General features: G+C 36.9%; 1 protein-coding gene across 9 annotated transcripts in view; it reads right to left on the bottom strand.

The window, feature by feature from the left end:
• Positions 1-14,437, bottom strand: part of DGKI (diacylglycerol kinase iota) — a 203,213-nt gene that overhangs the window by 59,571 nt on the left and 129,205 nt on the right. For all 9 annotated transcript variants that reach the window (XM_021552019.4, XM_021552020.3, XM_085568617.1 and 6 more), the window contains 3 exons: positions 11,897-11,997; positions 2,434-2,513; positions 540-584 (listed from right to left, as the gene is read on the bottom strand). In XM_021552019.4, coding sequence (XP_021407694.3) covers positions 540-584; positions 2,434-2,513; positions 11,897-11,997 — 226 coding nt within the window. The remainder of the gene's footprint in view (positions 1-539; positions 585-2,433; positions 2,514-11,896; positions 11,998-14,437) is intronic.

Raw genomic sequence — 14,437 nt, 5'->3', positions numbered from 1 at the left:
CCATGACAGATGTAAAACACAATGAGACCAATTTTAAGAATTATCCACTTAAACTAAAACCTATTTATTTCATGCAGAAAACACATATGTGCTTAGGATGGACTAAAAATTATCCTGAAGATTGTGTAAAGTAAAGGTAGATGGCTGTCCTGAACAGAATTATCAAGAGGCTGGACCTGCTAAAACACCTTTTTTTCCCCCCTCAGTGATAGACTTTATTACAACAGCTATGCAATACAACATGTCATTGTTCACAGAGAAACAATTTTACTTTTGTCATTTGTCCTTCAGGACACATTTTCCCATTCACTTCAAAATGGAAAATAGTGTTATTGCAATACCATTAGCATCATTATCTTTGCTAATTTTAAAGGTGATTCCACAAAACTTTTATAAGAGAAAGCAGAACTAGCTTCCGATATTTAAGTGTAAATCAGATAATCAGAAATTAATCTAACATATGGGTTTAAATGCAAAGAGTGTCATTCCCATTTTTAAGCCTCTTTCTGTTCTGATATTAAAAGGAAAGTTTATCTTACCTGGTAATGAACTCTCTGTGTAGCAGAGGTTACTGACTGTAGGTCCTAGAAGGAAAATGAAAGACATGGCAGTGATGAAAAGGATTGAAGCAACAACAAGAATTGTTTGTAGTTATACTATCTGAAGTGGTTGGGCAAATACAAATAATTTTTCAAATATTTTTCACTGGTTTTAAGCATATGAAACAAACTCCCAGAAAAGTCAAGGAAAGCTCACTCAAAGTTTAGATTTGTATGCATTTGACCCAAAAAAACCAAAAAAAAGTATCAAAAAGAGATCACACTAATGTATCTTTAACAGGTTAAAAAATCTATTTGTCCCAAGAACACTATCTAAATTTACAGTATCAGCAAAAAAATTAATGAAAGTATGTAAAAAATCTTTAAGACACTTTTCCAAATATTTCTGAGTGATTAATGCACTAAAGAAAATCACTGACAGTTCTCTCTATTTTAAGGCAACCTCACTCCAAGAAGGTCATATCACAATGATCTCGACATTTAAAAGGGTTCAGGCATCTCATTTATTTTAATAGAGATTTTGTCAAATAGTTACAGCACATGACATAGTCTACTAAAGAGCCTGGCCTGCAGACCATTGCCCTCCAGCAGCATTCAAATTGGCAGAGCTCAGCAAACCCTGGCATCTCTAATCCCAGCAAACTGGACTGAGCCAAATCAAGCACACATGCAAAAATTAGTACAAACCCTGCAAAAGGTTGGAGAAACACAGCTCCTCCACAACGACTATGGGTAATTCAACCAAAATATCTAGCTGTGCTTACTGCAGGGGTTGTACCTAAAACTGCCTGAACTCAGAGTGAGATCACATTTCTAATCTGATGGGATCATCATCATCATTATTTCACTGTAATTTTCTGTACTGGATACTTCAAATATGCACCACCTTACAATATGGATTTATGTCTGATAATAATAGTCACACCCCAGATCTGAATGTTCAGAAATGCATTTGATAAAGGGAATCCTGATTAAAATGCAAACAAGTGAAAGCCTGAAGTGAGATACTAAGTTCCATAATCAGACTGCAAGTGTGGAGTCCCAAAATCTATTTGAAGTCAAGGCTTCCCAAAGAGTTCAATGGAAGGGATGAGCCTCATAGTTCCTACATAAACTAGACCAACAATTTATAAATCCTTATAAATTTTCATATATAAATTGTTTGTAAATGTAATGTCATCAAACTCATAAATGTTATTGAAAGCTATCACTAAGAAATTAAAAAAAATCAGAGACAATACATTAATGAAAATCCATTCGTTTTATCACTAAAGGGGTGTACGTTTAAAATTATTTGGGTAATGAGGCATTTGGAATCTGCATTTCCCAGAGTGTATTGTAGAATTAACTATCATGAGGCAATGTGTTCAAGAATAAGATCAAAATTTTTGTTAGCTGCATGAACACCCATTTCTGTATCTTTGAAAATATCTAGCTGTTATTTGCAGTGTTTAGTGATGTCTCATATTACTCCCTTATTAGAGAATGGCATTTGCATAATTAGACCCACTCAAATGCCACAGTGTTTATCCTTGCATAACACACTTTCTAATCCATAATTTATGTAATTTCAACAAGGTACATGGAAAGTCCTAGTATTCCATTATAAATCAAGGAGAAGTAAACACACCCATCCATTTCAATACTGTTATCATTTCAAAGGAATCAAAGGTATGATTTTTAATTTCCTGTTTAGGGAGTATTTTTCAGTCCTTTTATTACCGTATCTTAATTTTAGAGTTTTGGTTTCAATGGCAGGCAAATTGCAATACTCTTGATATGTGGTTGTTGCAATTATTAGACCCCTGCACTCAGAAGTGAAACAAGTATAAAATAGGTTTGTGAATGACACCTGAATTCACAGAAGCCTCACCTCTTGCAGACGGTCAATGTACATACGACATGTCTCCAAGTCACAATCTCCTCGTACAACTATGATTCCTAGGGGAATGGCTGCAAAAGTCAAAAACAAAGAAAAACCTCTTTAAATGAAGCCTCTTGAACTGTAATAGACTTGCAATGGTTTCTGACTTATTTTTCATATCCTCATGAAAGTTTTCTGCTATCTAAACCTTAACAGTTATGTAAAAGCAAGAGTATATTATTCATCATCAGCTTCACCCATTTATAATTATCAAATATTTCATCTTCAACCACCTTTCATGGTTTCATGAGATAAGCTAAAACATATTCAGTTAAACTGAATACTTAATTTTCAGATCTGAACATCAAATATTATTTGTAAAACAAAAGGAACATACCCCAGAACAAGAGTTATGGAAGGCACCCTTATATCTTGAAATAAGAGTGATATTTCATTCTTAGAACTCAAAGTCTACAGGCTTAAAACAATGGAAATCACAGCCTGATTTTAGGGAAAACTATCCAACACCAGGTTATTTTTTATCTAAGACTGCTTTTAAATCAAAACAGATATTATTCCATCTACACACAGAATCAACACATTTCCATATTTAGTCAGAAAAAAGATAACTTGCAAAAATAGAGCAAAATTTTTCAAGTTAGGGCAAAATGTTTAATAACAGGAGATTGAGGTTTCCACATACATTCTATTCTTGCCACCAAAAAGAGTCCAAAACAAAATCACAAAAAGAACAATAAATAATAAAGAATACAATAAAAGAGAAAAAACTGAGTCCACAAGAAAGCTACTAAGAGAGCTACCTACTAAGATCTCATTAAATAAAAAGAAAACAAGTGAAAACCCTTGAGTACCTGATTTTTTGAAAGTGAATCACTGAATTAAGTTAATTTTTTTCTCCCTGAAGTGTCTTTAATCAAATAATGGCCAAAAGATTTATGGAAGCAGTGGGAAGGATATTTAAATCCTCATATGAAATATTCCAGAAGCAGAACAGAATATCAACTCATAAACAATTTTGATAACTGGATGATGAGAAGCAACATAAAATCACCAAGGTTTCTGAGATAAACAGAAAACACAACTGTGCTGCAGCCCTTCCTGCTGTTGAAAAGAAGATGATTAAGTGGGAGAGATGTATTTAAATACTTACAAGTTTTTAATTCTGATAAGAGAACAAGACAGTGCTAAAAGTTATTGGGAAAGAGAGTTCCTATTTTTCTGGACCACCAAGGCCTGAAGCACAAAGAGGAGCTCAGTGGTTTGCAGGGAGAAGAGCTGGGGAGCACCTACTGCAGTCAAGGTCACTGTGGATCTCAGAGGCCAGCACAGGGCTCAGCAATGCTGCCAGAATTGTGTTTGGAAAGCAAACTGAACAGCAGAAGAGCTACAGAGCCAGGAAAACAGGAGGCAGGGAAAAAAATGTTGGAGTGAGAACAAGAATATAAAGGAGGAATAGGCAGGAAGGAAGAGGTCACACATCTCCTGAAACAACACTGATATCCAATAGTGATGACAGTCCCCCTGCACATTTTCAGAAGGGCCAGGTGGAAACAGTGTTGATGGAGACCTCTGAGGTTCTTTCACTACAGAACAGAGACTGAGACACAAGCGAGTGGAGAAGGGTCAGAAACAGCTTCAAACACTCCAGTGCTCTGGGGTACAGACTGATTCTCTTTGCTTAATGTTTATTATTGCTTGACCTGTTTTGGCAGGAGCCCCTTAAGCTCTTTGCAGAGACTTCTTAATGGCTATCTAGATTCAATTGAACAGATCCCTTTGCAGCTCTAACTGAAAGAAGCGTTTGTTAAATTCATTTATAGCACTAAAAACTGAATTGTAGCAGACATGGCTACACCTCCAACATCTACAGAGCACTAGAGAGTTACAGCACTGGCTCACAGACTGTCACCACAGATTTTCTTCTCTCTTCTATACACTTAATGAAGACTAAAGCTTTGACCTGACAAAACAACACAGAAAATACAAGTCGAATCCTTAACTATCACCATTCCTGACAAACCAAAAGAGAAGGACCTTGAAACATCTGTAATTCTAAAGAAATCCACTAAAATATCTAAAAAGAAAAAAACTAGCGTACAATAGATATCTTCATGGTGATACTTTGTGAGTCTCATGTAATGATTGAAGAAGAAGTGATTCACAGTTTTACTTAAATTATAATTAAATTATGTGATACTGATTCTTATTGGTCAAAGAACAGTTCTGAAACTCCGGGCTGTGCAACTTTGTCCTTAAAAACAAAAGTGCTGCACTGTTTGGAAATCGTGAATTAGCACAATCTATGGCTTTTGGGGTCAACAGCTAGCTAAGGTGTAATGTGTGAGGTGGGTCTGAAGTGGTTCCATTCCATATGGTTCCTGGCCTTTGGAAAGCTTTTAAAATCATTACTGGATAACACTACAACATATGCTAAAATGTTCCTTCCCAATTGTTGTTGTTTATTTGTTGCTTGGTTGGTTCCTTTTGCAAAACCCATTTGGCTTTCAGCAAGGAAAATGTTCACAGCCCTAATTTTTATCACAAACCACAACAAACAATCAAAATGCACCACAAAGTCAAGACTTCCAAAGTGCTTCACAATAGTTGCTGTTCTAAAAAAAAAGCAAATGCTTAGTGATTGATAATGGGGTAGAAACTCTGGGGTTGCTGCTCATTTTAGTGCAATACCATGCAATAGAGGAAAAATGAGTTAATTTATGATAAATCAGTTAAAGGCCAAATCAGCATGCATAGCAGACAGTAACATTGTGGGCACTTTCATCCAGGACTAGAGGAGCCTCTGCATGTTCTGTGTGGATGAAGATCTGGACAGAACAGTGTCCACTGTTGTGCTGTGGCACACAGGGATTACTGGATATGCCAGGAGAGAGGTGGGAGTGCAAATACATTAAGAGCATGGGTACTATAAAACAACTTTCCATGTACCCACACACTGTCCACTCCTGTGAATATATGGACAAACACACACATGTGACTATGCCAAAAAAAGGGATAGTCTCAGATCATGAGCCAAGCCACAGCACTCAAGTGCCAGATATTTTTCTCCTGAGGTGCCTGCTTTTCTGGCCACTTGCATCCATCTCCCAGTTCTTTTGTTCTTCCTGGATGATGAAAAAGGATTTTGTCCAGGCAGTTGTGATGAGCAGCAGTGCAAGAACACCAGGAAATGAGATAGGCAGACAGCTGCTTCATAATCTGAACCAGCACTGCAGAAAATTTTTTGTTCCTAGCAACACTAACCAAAACCAAGGATCAGCAGGAGGAAGGTTAGGCAGATGCAGCAATATGGCCAGCCTGGTGTTCTAATTAACTGCACAATTAGGAGTGATTTTCTAAGTCCTCATGAAATTAGCTACGGAATTTATAAGCAACAAACAAATCTTCCACATATTAAGTACCCATTATGCTGAATACCTAGGCTAGTGAACTCTTTAATAGTATTGAGGACACAAATCAAGGAAGCCCAAGCATACATATATATATTATAAAATTCAATTAACTTACCTGTTTATTGTTATGAAAGGATTCAGTTTGTGATCTTAATACTATGATTAACCAACTCAAATCCCAAACAAAACAGCCTTGAGAGAGAACATTACAGTAGATGTGAATGCCAGGAAAACTCGTTCTGATTCTGACATACCTCAGGGACTGGGGAGATTACACATTGGACTGTAAATGTTTAATGTAACAAATAAAGGACCCTCACCATTGAATATGTCATAAGAAAGCCATTTTCCTGAAGGGCTTCCACTGATATTAAGAATATGAAGGACCAAGCAAATACATGATAGAAAATTATAAAATATTCAGACATTTATGTTAAAAGGTATGGCTTTCACCAGTATGGTTTTAATAAAACTGAGTTTGTACAAAAGGATTTTCTTACCACAAAAATCTAAGCCACATGTCTCTTCAGATCCCTTCTTCTTATTATACTGAGAAAACTCAATTCTCCCTAGGTTCATTGGCTACTAGGTTTTTTAGCTCACTTGCAAAATCCTCACATATAAGGAGCAAAACACTAGAGGTTATCAGATTAAACCAGACCATGTTTGAAAAGTCAGGCATCCCCTCCACTCTCTCAGTGATTTTTCCAATATCCTGCCAAAAGGGAAGAAGCTGCCCAAGTAAAAGGAAGAGAGAAAATGTGCCAAACACCACACAAAAAAAACAACAGATTATTAAAAAAATAATTAAATAAAAAAAATTTGAAGAGCTGGGAATTGAAACTGGCTGGGAATGGATATTGGGACTAAGAGCTGACAGCAGAGATCTGGATAAACAATGAATAATGTATTTAGGATAAAGAGAAAGAGCCGGAATCTGCACTGTGAGGTCTACAGAGAGAGACTAAGGCAGGAAGGATGTGTGTGGGATGAGTTATCCAAAGGGGACAGCCAGGACTGAAAAAGAGGAAATCAAATCAGAAAAGCACTGAGGAAACATGCAAGTAGAATATGGACAGAAGAACCTCACAGAAAAACCTACATGAGAAAGGCCAATTGCAGTGTGATTTCCTGGAAAGTTTAAAAAGGAACTTAATATTCTTCCTTCTCCCCACTTCTCTAAGGTAAATAAATGTATCCATTTTATATAAATATAAATTTTATAAATATAAATGCCCATCTCTTCTAGTTTAAAGATGACAAATTTAACACATGACAATTTCCCACTAGCTCAAAAGGCAGAGGACTGCACTGAATATGCCCTGTGAGGTGTCAAGACAAGGTAGATTTAGATTAGATATTAGGAAGAAATTCTCTACAATGAGAGTGGCAAGACACTGGAATGGGTAGCCCAGATAAGTGGTAGATGTCTCCATCCCTGGCAAAGTTCACGGTCAGGGTCTTTGAGCAGCCTGCTCTAGCGGAAGAGGTCCCTGTCCAGGACAGTGGGTTAGAATTTGATGATTTTTAAAAATCCCTTCCCACTCAAATCATTCTATGATTCTATAACCTCATGATATGAAATATCAATGCCTTGGGTTTACTCCTTCCCCAACCTCAGACAATAACAATTTCCAATATTTAACTCACTACTGACTTTTAATCCTCTTGATTTCACTTAAAAGCTGGGAGGCTTTATGCAATCCATTCAACCTCTCTCAGTTTCAGGTCTTAAAAAATCATCATGATGAAGAAATGCCTAAATTAGCTAATGTGTACACAACACATATTGACAAAACAAAGTTGTTAGAGCAGGGCACTGACTTGTAAGCAGAGTGAAGAAAATGTTGTCATTAATGGAGCTTCTACCATGTTCCCAAAGAAATCTCCTGACAAATACATGCCCATTGGTGCATCCTTTACAGGACAAAAGAGAAGGTTTGTAGCTGCACAATCTGCCTCGTCTAAATCCATCCAGCTCAAAATTGCTTCTCAATATAAGCATATTTCCTTTGTGGCTCATCAGGAAGTCTGCTCCCTGCTGACTTTTATATTACATATTCAGGATATAAATACCAAGTCCTAAGTGTTGGGCCTTTCTTACTTAGCTAGTTGCTTAAAATCACATGAGCTAGTCTCCAAATTAGCTTCACCCATGACATACCTAAGCGTTAAAGAGTCATAATGCCTTTGATAGACCAAGGTTTCTAAGTGCATTTCTGGTATGAGGAAGCTACAGTATCACTGTACATGTACACATCACAATGACTCACAAGCTTGTCACTTTGTGTACCCCCATGTATCTGATAAGAACTCCTAGGGTGACCCCAAAAACCCTCAGGTAACCCACAGATACTAGAGGCACACACATTATAGACATTTAGCTACAGAAAATCAAAGAGACAAGAATTCAAAGTTAAGATCCCATCCTGTTACAGCACCATGCACACACACGGAGCAAGGAGGCTGTACAGAAAAGGATTGTTAGTTTACAGGCAGTCCAATCATTAAGCATATGGAACTAAATTTTCTCTTAAAATTTCTTTTGAATCTAGTATGCTTTTTCTAAAGGACATAAGGAGCAGCTGCCTCTGCGTAAAAGGAAGTATGGGACACCCAGAGCTGATACAGGGCTGGGAGTTATTTCTGATACTGTCATCACTGCAACTGGTTACGATTCCTCCTTAATCTTAGCGGCACTGAAGAAGCTAAGATTATTCTCCATGGCTAGGGCATACACAAGTTAAGGGCAGTAAGGGCTGACATACCCTATCAAAAATCCCACAACTATTCAGTTACTGTTTATGGTGAGTTATTTCACTGATATGATTTTATGGTGTAAATCTGGAATGGTGTTGCTAGGAACAACTAAGAAGAACTGAAGATCACTAGGTCACTAGCTAGCTTATGTTTGGTTTGTTTGTTGCTTTTTTTTTAAACATAATTAGTTTCTGCATATGCCTCCCTTGTCAGGAAATTCTTAGTTATATTGGAAAGGAGAAAATAGGGTGTCACACAGGAAGATTTCACTGTCTTAAAAACAACTCAGTTGTTCACCCACAGTGCTGCTTTGACTCACACTTTCCCACTATAACAGGAAGCCAGAGAGAGTGCACACAAGACAAGCAAGCAGCAGAGGCAAAAAAAAAATCTTTCCACCTAGAAACATCAGATCACCTCACTTCTTGAGTAAGATAATCTTAGTTGTGCTCATTGTAATGACCATAACTCTCATATTGGCCAGAGATGGTGGAGCTTGTGACAAAAGTGACAAGTGCTTAGGACATGAATTAGGGGGTGTTAGAAAAGACAACTACATTTGCAGTGAAGAATATTACAACATAACTAAAATGTCAACATATATCCCTTTCTTAAAATGCTGTATTGAAGCATTCATCCTTCCTCACTGAAGGATCAATAAGCACCCTCTGTACCATCATTAATCATCCCCCACACAATACTGAAATCCTGACAGGAGAAAAGAAGGAGCAAGGGGAGAGAAGAAAGGGACAATTCAGAAACAGCATCTTGGTTAAATGCCAGCTGCATTGAAAAGAAAAGTAGAAAACAACAGAAGGAGAATGAGCTAAGGACAGTCATGCCCTTCAAAGGACAAAATGACATTCTTTAATTGTTCTGGAGGCTCTCAAAATGAGGTGTCTACCTCCAGCAGAGTGACAATTAATCTTCATGGAACAGTTTGTATGATGAGCTCCTCTATGTCAGGAAGGCAATCTTGGGTGAAATAGTTGATAGATTCAGATCAGTATTTCAAGGAAAGAAGGGGAAGTACTGTATTTACTGTGAGTTAAAGTGATCCAAATTATGACAGAGAGGTCAGAGCTTTCAAAACTGTATTATGGAAACATGTAACAGGCAAAATCCATAACAGGCCTTTGCTATTTTTCCTTCAGGGTAACCCCTTATTAGCTGGCTTCCTTTTCCTTTTCAGATTGCTGTGAGATTCTGCTTTGCTCTTAAATTATTTAGGGAGGGGTCAAACTGTCCTTGTGGATGGAGAATGGATGTTAAGTATAGTATTCTGGATTCAGTTGTAGGTATTTTGCCAAAACCTGAACAAGTACATAAACCTGGTTTCCTGCCAGCATGTGGTGAGACATCCCCACACACATGAGCTACAGTCCTGCTGAAGGAAACCAGCACCTCTTCAGTAGCAACTCCCCAATAGAAAAGGAATTTGAAGTTATATAACCAGAGAAGCAGGCTTATGACCACCAGTGTATAGTGCAAGTTACATGTCCTCTCACAGGACAATCCTGCTGGGAAGGCTCAGGTGAAGTATCTTTTCTAGTCTCTTTTAGGATAATGGGGATATTTGCTTTCTCATATTCTTACAGTAGGTAACAACATTCATGCACAAGCACTACTGAGACAGTTAAAAGAGGACTTTTAGGAAAAACAATTCAATGAAAAATATCTGAGGAAAGCAGTCCAGCCCAAGTATTATCATGTATGAACTTCAAAGACAAAAAGGGTTTTATTACAAATGACCCACCAAAAGCAATAATTTTAACTCTTGATGGACAAACATCTGTTTTTTGAATGATAACCTCTTAAGCACACTCCTAAGTAAGTGATCAAATACATATGAAATCTAAAACTAAGATGTTAGATCAGTTGCTGGCATTTTCTTATAATGTTACCATTATGAATTTTGGCAGGTGACAAATAACATAAATACACAATTACCACTTCAGTGACAATTGTGTAAGTTGCATATTTTGTGTCAGAACATGTAATGGCTCCTAAGAAAAAAATACACGTAACTACAGACACAGAAAATTTTCATCCATACTTTGGATGGATGAGTATAGCTCTCCTCAGATGGGAAACCCACAAATGAACCAAGTTGTTTCTGACAGTGTTGGGGAGTTTTGTGTTCAGTGTGGCCTGAAATCTACTCAAGTCAAAATCTTAATTTAAACTTGAAGTTCTCCTCCAGTGAGGAATAATCCTGATCCTATTAAAATTCTTCTCAGTCCAGTGGAGAAGGCTTTGATTGCTTTACATATGACCAAAATCCACTACCTTCAGTTAAGGCTGCCAAGACCTATATTAAAATTTAAACCATTTCAATTCTTTTGCTCTAAGGAGAGATGGTAGCTTGAGGAGAGTGAAATGGAAACAGTTTAACTATCTTCCAACAATAAGATAAGCAAACCAATTAAAAGGATTGTCATCCTGTAATTAACAAAGCACTCTGTATTGCAGAGGGAACTGAAGCTCTGTTGCACAACAAACACTCATGCTTGTAATTTAATATGAATAATGAGCCAGATGCATAACAAGACTATTAAATTGTTATCACAAGCAGCCCTGTCCCTCATTGATTAATGACTCTGTGTGTCACTAAGGAAAGGAATTCCATTTTTAAGTTCAGATTGTCATCATCAATGTTGTCAAAGCAACCACTGTCTGCTTTTGACTTGCCCTTAAACATAGCAATTATACCATTACATGAGGAAACAAAACACTGATTATTCTCTGAAATGGCAAACTGAAGTCTGGTAAAGAATAAGAGGGTAAGCAACCCAGATTTGTTCCCCAAGATAATTGTACCTGTGCAGGAACCATGTTCCAGGTCAGTGCACATACTCAATATCAAATATATCATGGTATCCCACTCAGTTTGAAATCTGATGCTAATCTAAAATCTGGTAGTTTCATATACCAGAAATCCAGTAGAACCAACAGAAAGACATGAATAAAAAATACTCAGTGTGAAAAACACTTACTTTACAGTAAATATAATCAGAGGGCAGAAACATAGTTAAATAAGAATGCAGGTGGAATCTCTCTATATAAATATCCTCCATAAAGATAATGTATAGAGAACACATTTGTACATATGCATATATATAGATGAGCACACTCTCTACATTACTCATCCAAAAATGTATACTTGATTGTGTTTGGGGGTTTTTGTTGTTATTTTAGGGGTAGGGGTTGTTTTGGTCAATGTAAGATTTGTACAGAATGTTCTACCAAAAGCAGCTACAATCTGGCTTCTTCCAACTTACAAGCTTCCCGGAGCTTTTCCTTGTCATAATGCAGCCCCTCATATTCTTGTAAATTAATCCTGTTCACCCTGATCCGCAGGCGATCTGGGATGGAATGAGGGCTGCAAGAAAAGAAGAAAGCTTTTTAGACAAAGTGCTCCCTAAGAGCAGAGGAAAACAGGATATGAAGGGATTTCAATCCTTCCTGAAAGAAGAAAATGAACAAGCCTCTTCAAAAGTGAGCCAAGTCCCCACAGGCCTATTCCTGCATTTAAAATTATGACTTTCTACTGCACAACAGCATAGACATTACACCTTAAATAATAAGCAAGATCAAGAATCCCATTTGCTGTTTGTGTGACCCGAAACTGCAAAGTTTTTTCTGAGTTCTTACACCCCTATGTAGCTACTCCACCCTTCCCCAGTTGGACTTTGTGTAGACTCCCAGAGCCCTACCACAGCCAGTAGATAGATCTGCCAACCAGAGATGGAAAGCTGCTTATTTGGAAGTATCACATGACAACCTCTGCTCATGAGAGCATGTACACCACATTACCGAAGGATCCCAATTCAGCATCTCAGGTCTGAGAAACAGTCAACAAAAATGTGGCTAAGAACCAGATTTTGAAAGTCGTGAGTCTAATACTCAGAACCCAGGAGGACTTTTAAAAGCAAGTAACAGTATGGCAACCTCACTTTTACAGATTTTAGTCTGATTTAGCTACCTCAACTATTGATAACTTTGAAAGACTCAGTAGGTCAGTATCTAGAAATTTAGTGTTCATATACTTAATATGAAATAGCCATATAAATATGGATAGAAATTTGTCCAGAAAAGCTTTCTTTTTAATTTCACACTAGTTTATACTTTATTGTAACCTATTATTTGTTTTTTTAATTTTAGCTCAGTTGTATGCAAATTAATTTAGCCACACTTGCATCTTCCACTTTTCAAGAAGGAGAGACAATTTGTGTATAATAATGCACATAGCAAATGTCTGTCCTATAGGAACTGAGGCCCAGGTCAGTTAAAAGTAGACTACTCATTCTGTGCTTTTACCAAAAGATTGTTTATATTTTCTATTTTAATCTTGTTACTACTAGGACTCTGGCTACAGTAATATTGACTAATTATATATATATATATATATATGTATATATATATATATATGTATATATATATACACACACATATATATATAGTACACATTGCCTTTTCAAAATCATAATGCTGTGTACTATCATAAATATACAGTTTTGCTTCTTTATTTTGTCTCAGTTTTAAACTATTTGATTCATAGCATTTGCACTGCTAGTGAAGAACAAGGCACATCTCACAAATGTTAACTCATTTTTAAACACTGGTACAAATGTGAATTTTCTTCACTAAAGTCATCAATTAATCAGTGGTAGACTTATGTCCTATCACAATGGACCTCATTTCAAACTCATGATCACAATGAATAATCTGGGTATCTCATGAAAGCATAAGAGGAAAGACAGGGAAACAGGATGCCCTCACACCAACATCTGCCAAACCTTGGCTGATTGCCTCCCTTCCAACCTACCTGTGAGAACAGGATGGTGTTTGGACACCAAGGGGAGAGAAAGACAACACTGATTTCTGTAGATTTGCTGACTCACTACCTAATGCCATGTAAGGAAGAAAACAAATGTTATTTCTTAGCTTGAAGCCGACGGCAATCTACTGCATGCGTAGTATCACCTTCTGAGTCAAATTAATCCTTTCACCTGAAAAGAAGTGAAAAAGTTCTTTTTTTTCTTTGCAGAGCCGGAGGAAGAAAAATATCTAAAATGAAGAGAATATATTTTTTCTAGAATATATTTTTTCTTCCAAGAACCACAAACCCACTCTCCAAAATTCTCTTTTAATTAGAAAATGTTTAGGAGGACACTTCCCATGCTTTTGCAAAATGTAATTTTTGATATATAGGTGCACTGTATATCTCTGACTTTGCTTCTGCAGGAGCAACAAGCACACCATCTAAAGTGTGATGTATTTTCTGAGGAGAAATAGGAGCAAGTCCAGTGTAGGAAGGCAATCAACAGGCAAGTACCAGACCTTGGTATTCTGTTCTGCCCTCCTCTCACACCAGTTTAATAAAGACAGGCTAAAACCACTACATAAACAGGTTGTGTACTAAAACATACAACTGGAGAGAAACAGAACTTGGCCTCTTGTCCATTTGAAAAGTTTAACTATCTTAGTGAAAAAAATGTAACCTGGAAACAGTAACTTTCTATAGAAAATAAACTATTGCCAGAAATAACAATGCCAGGAGTTCCTTTCTAGAGGGTAGAGATTTATACAGTTAGCCAGGTCCAGTCACAAGTAGCATTTTCATAACACAAGTAAACAAATCTACACACTCCTAAAAACATGTGTGTATTGACACATACACAAAAGAGACATTTATTCAGTAACTGAAGCTTGATGGCTTTGTTCATCAGTTCTTTTCAAACACCCTTTGTTCTCTTATAATAGTCATTGGCTGACACATTGTGTCATTAAATTTTATTACCTCTTCAAAATAAATTTGA

Source organism: Lonchura striata, chromosome 1A, assembly GCF_050655825.1.
Source record: "Lonchura striata isolate lonStrDom1 chromosome 1A, ASM5065582v1, whole genome shotgun sequence".
NCBI classification, from domain to species: Eukaryota; Metazoa; Chordata; class Aves; order Passeriformes; family Estrildidae; genus Lonchura; species Lonchura striata.
The sequence above is the reverse complement of the archived record's forward strand: the minus strand, read 5'-3'. Positions and strand labels throughout refer to the sequence as shown.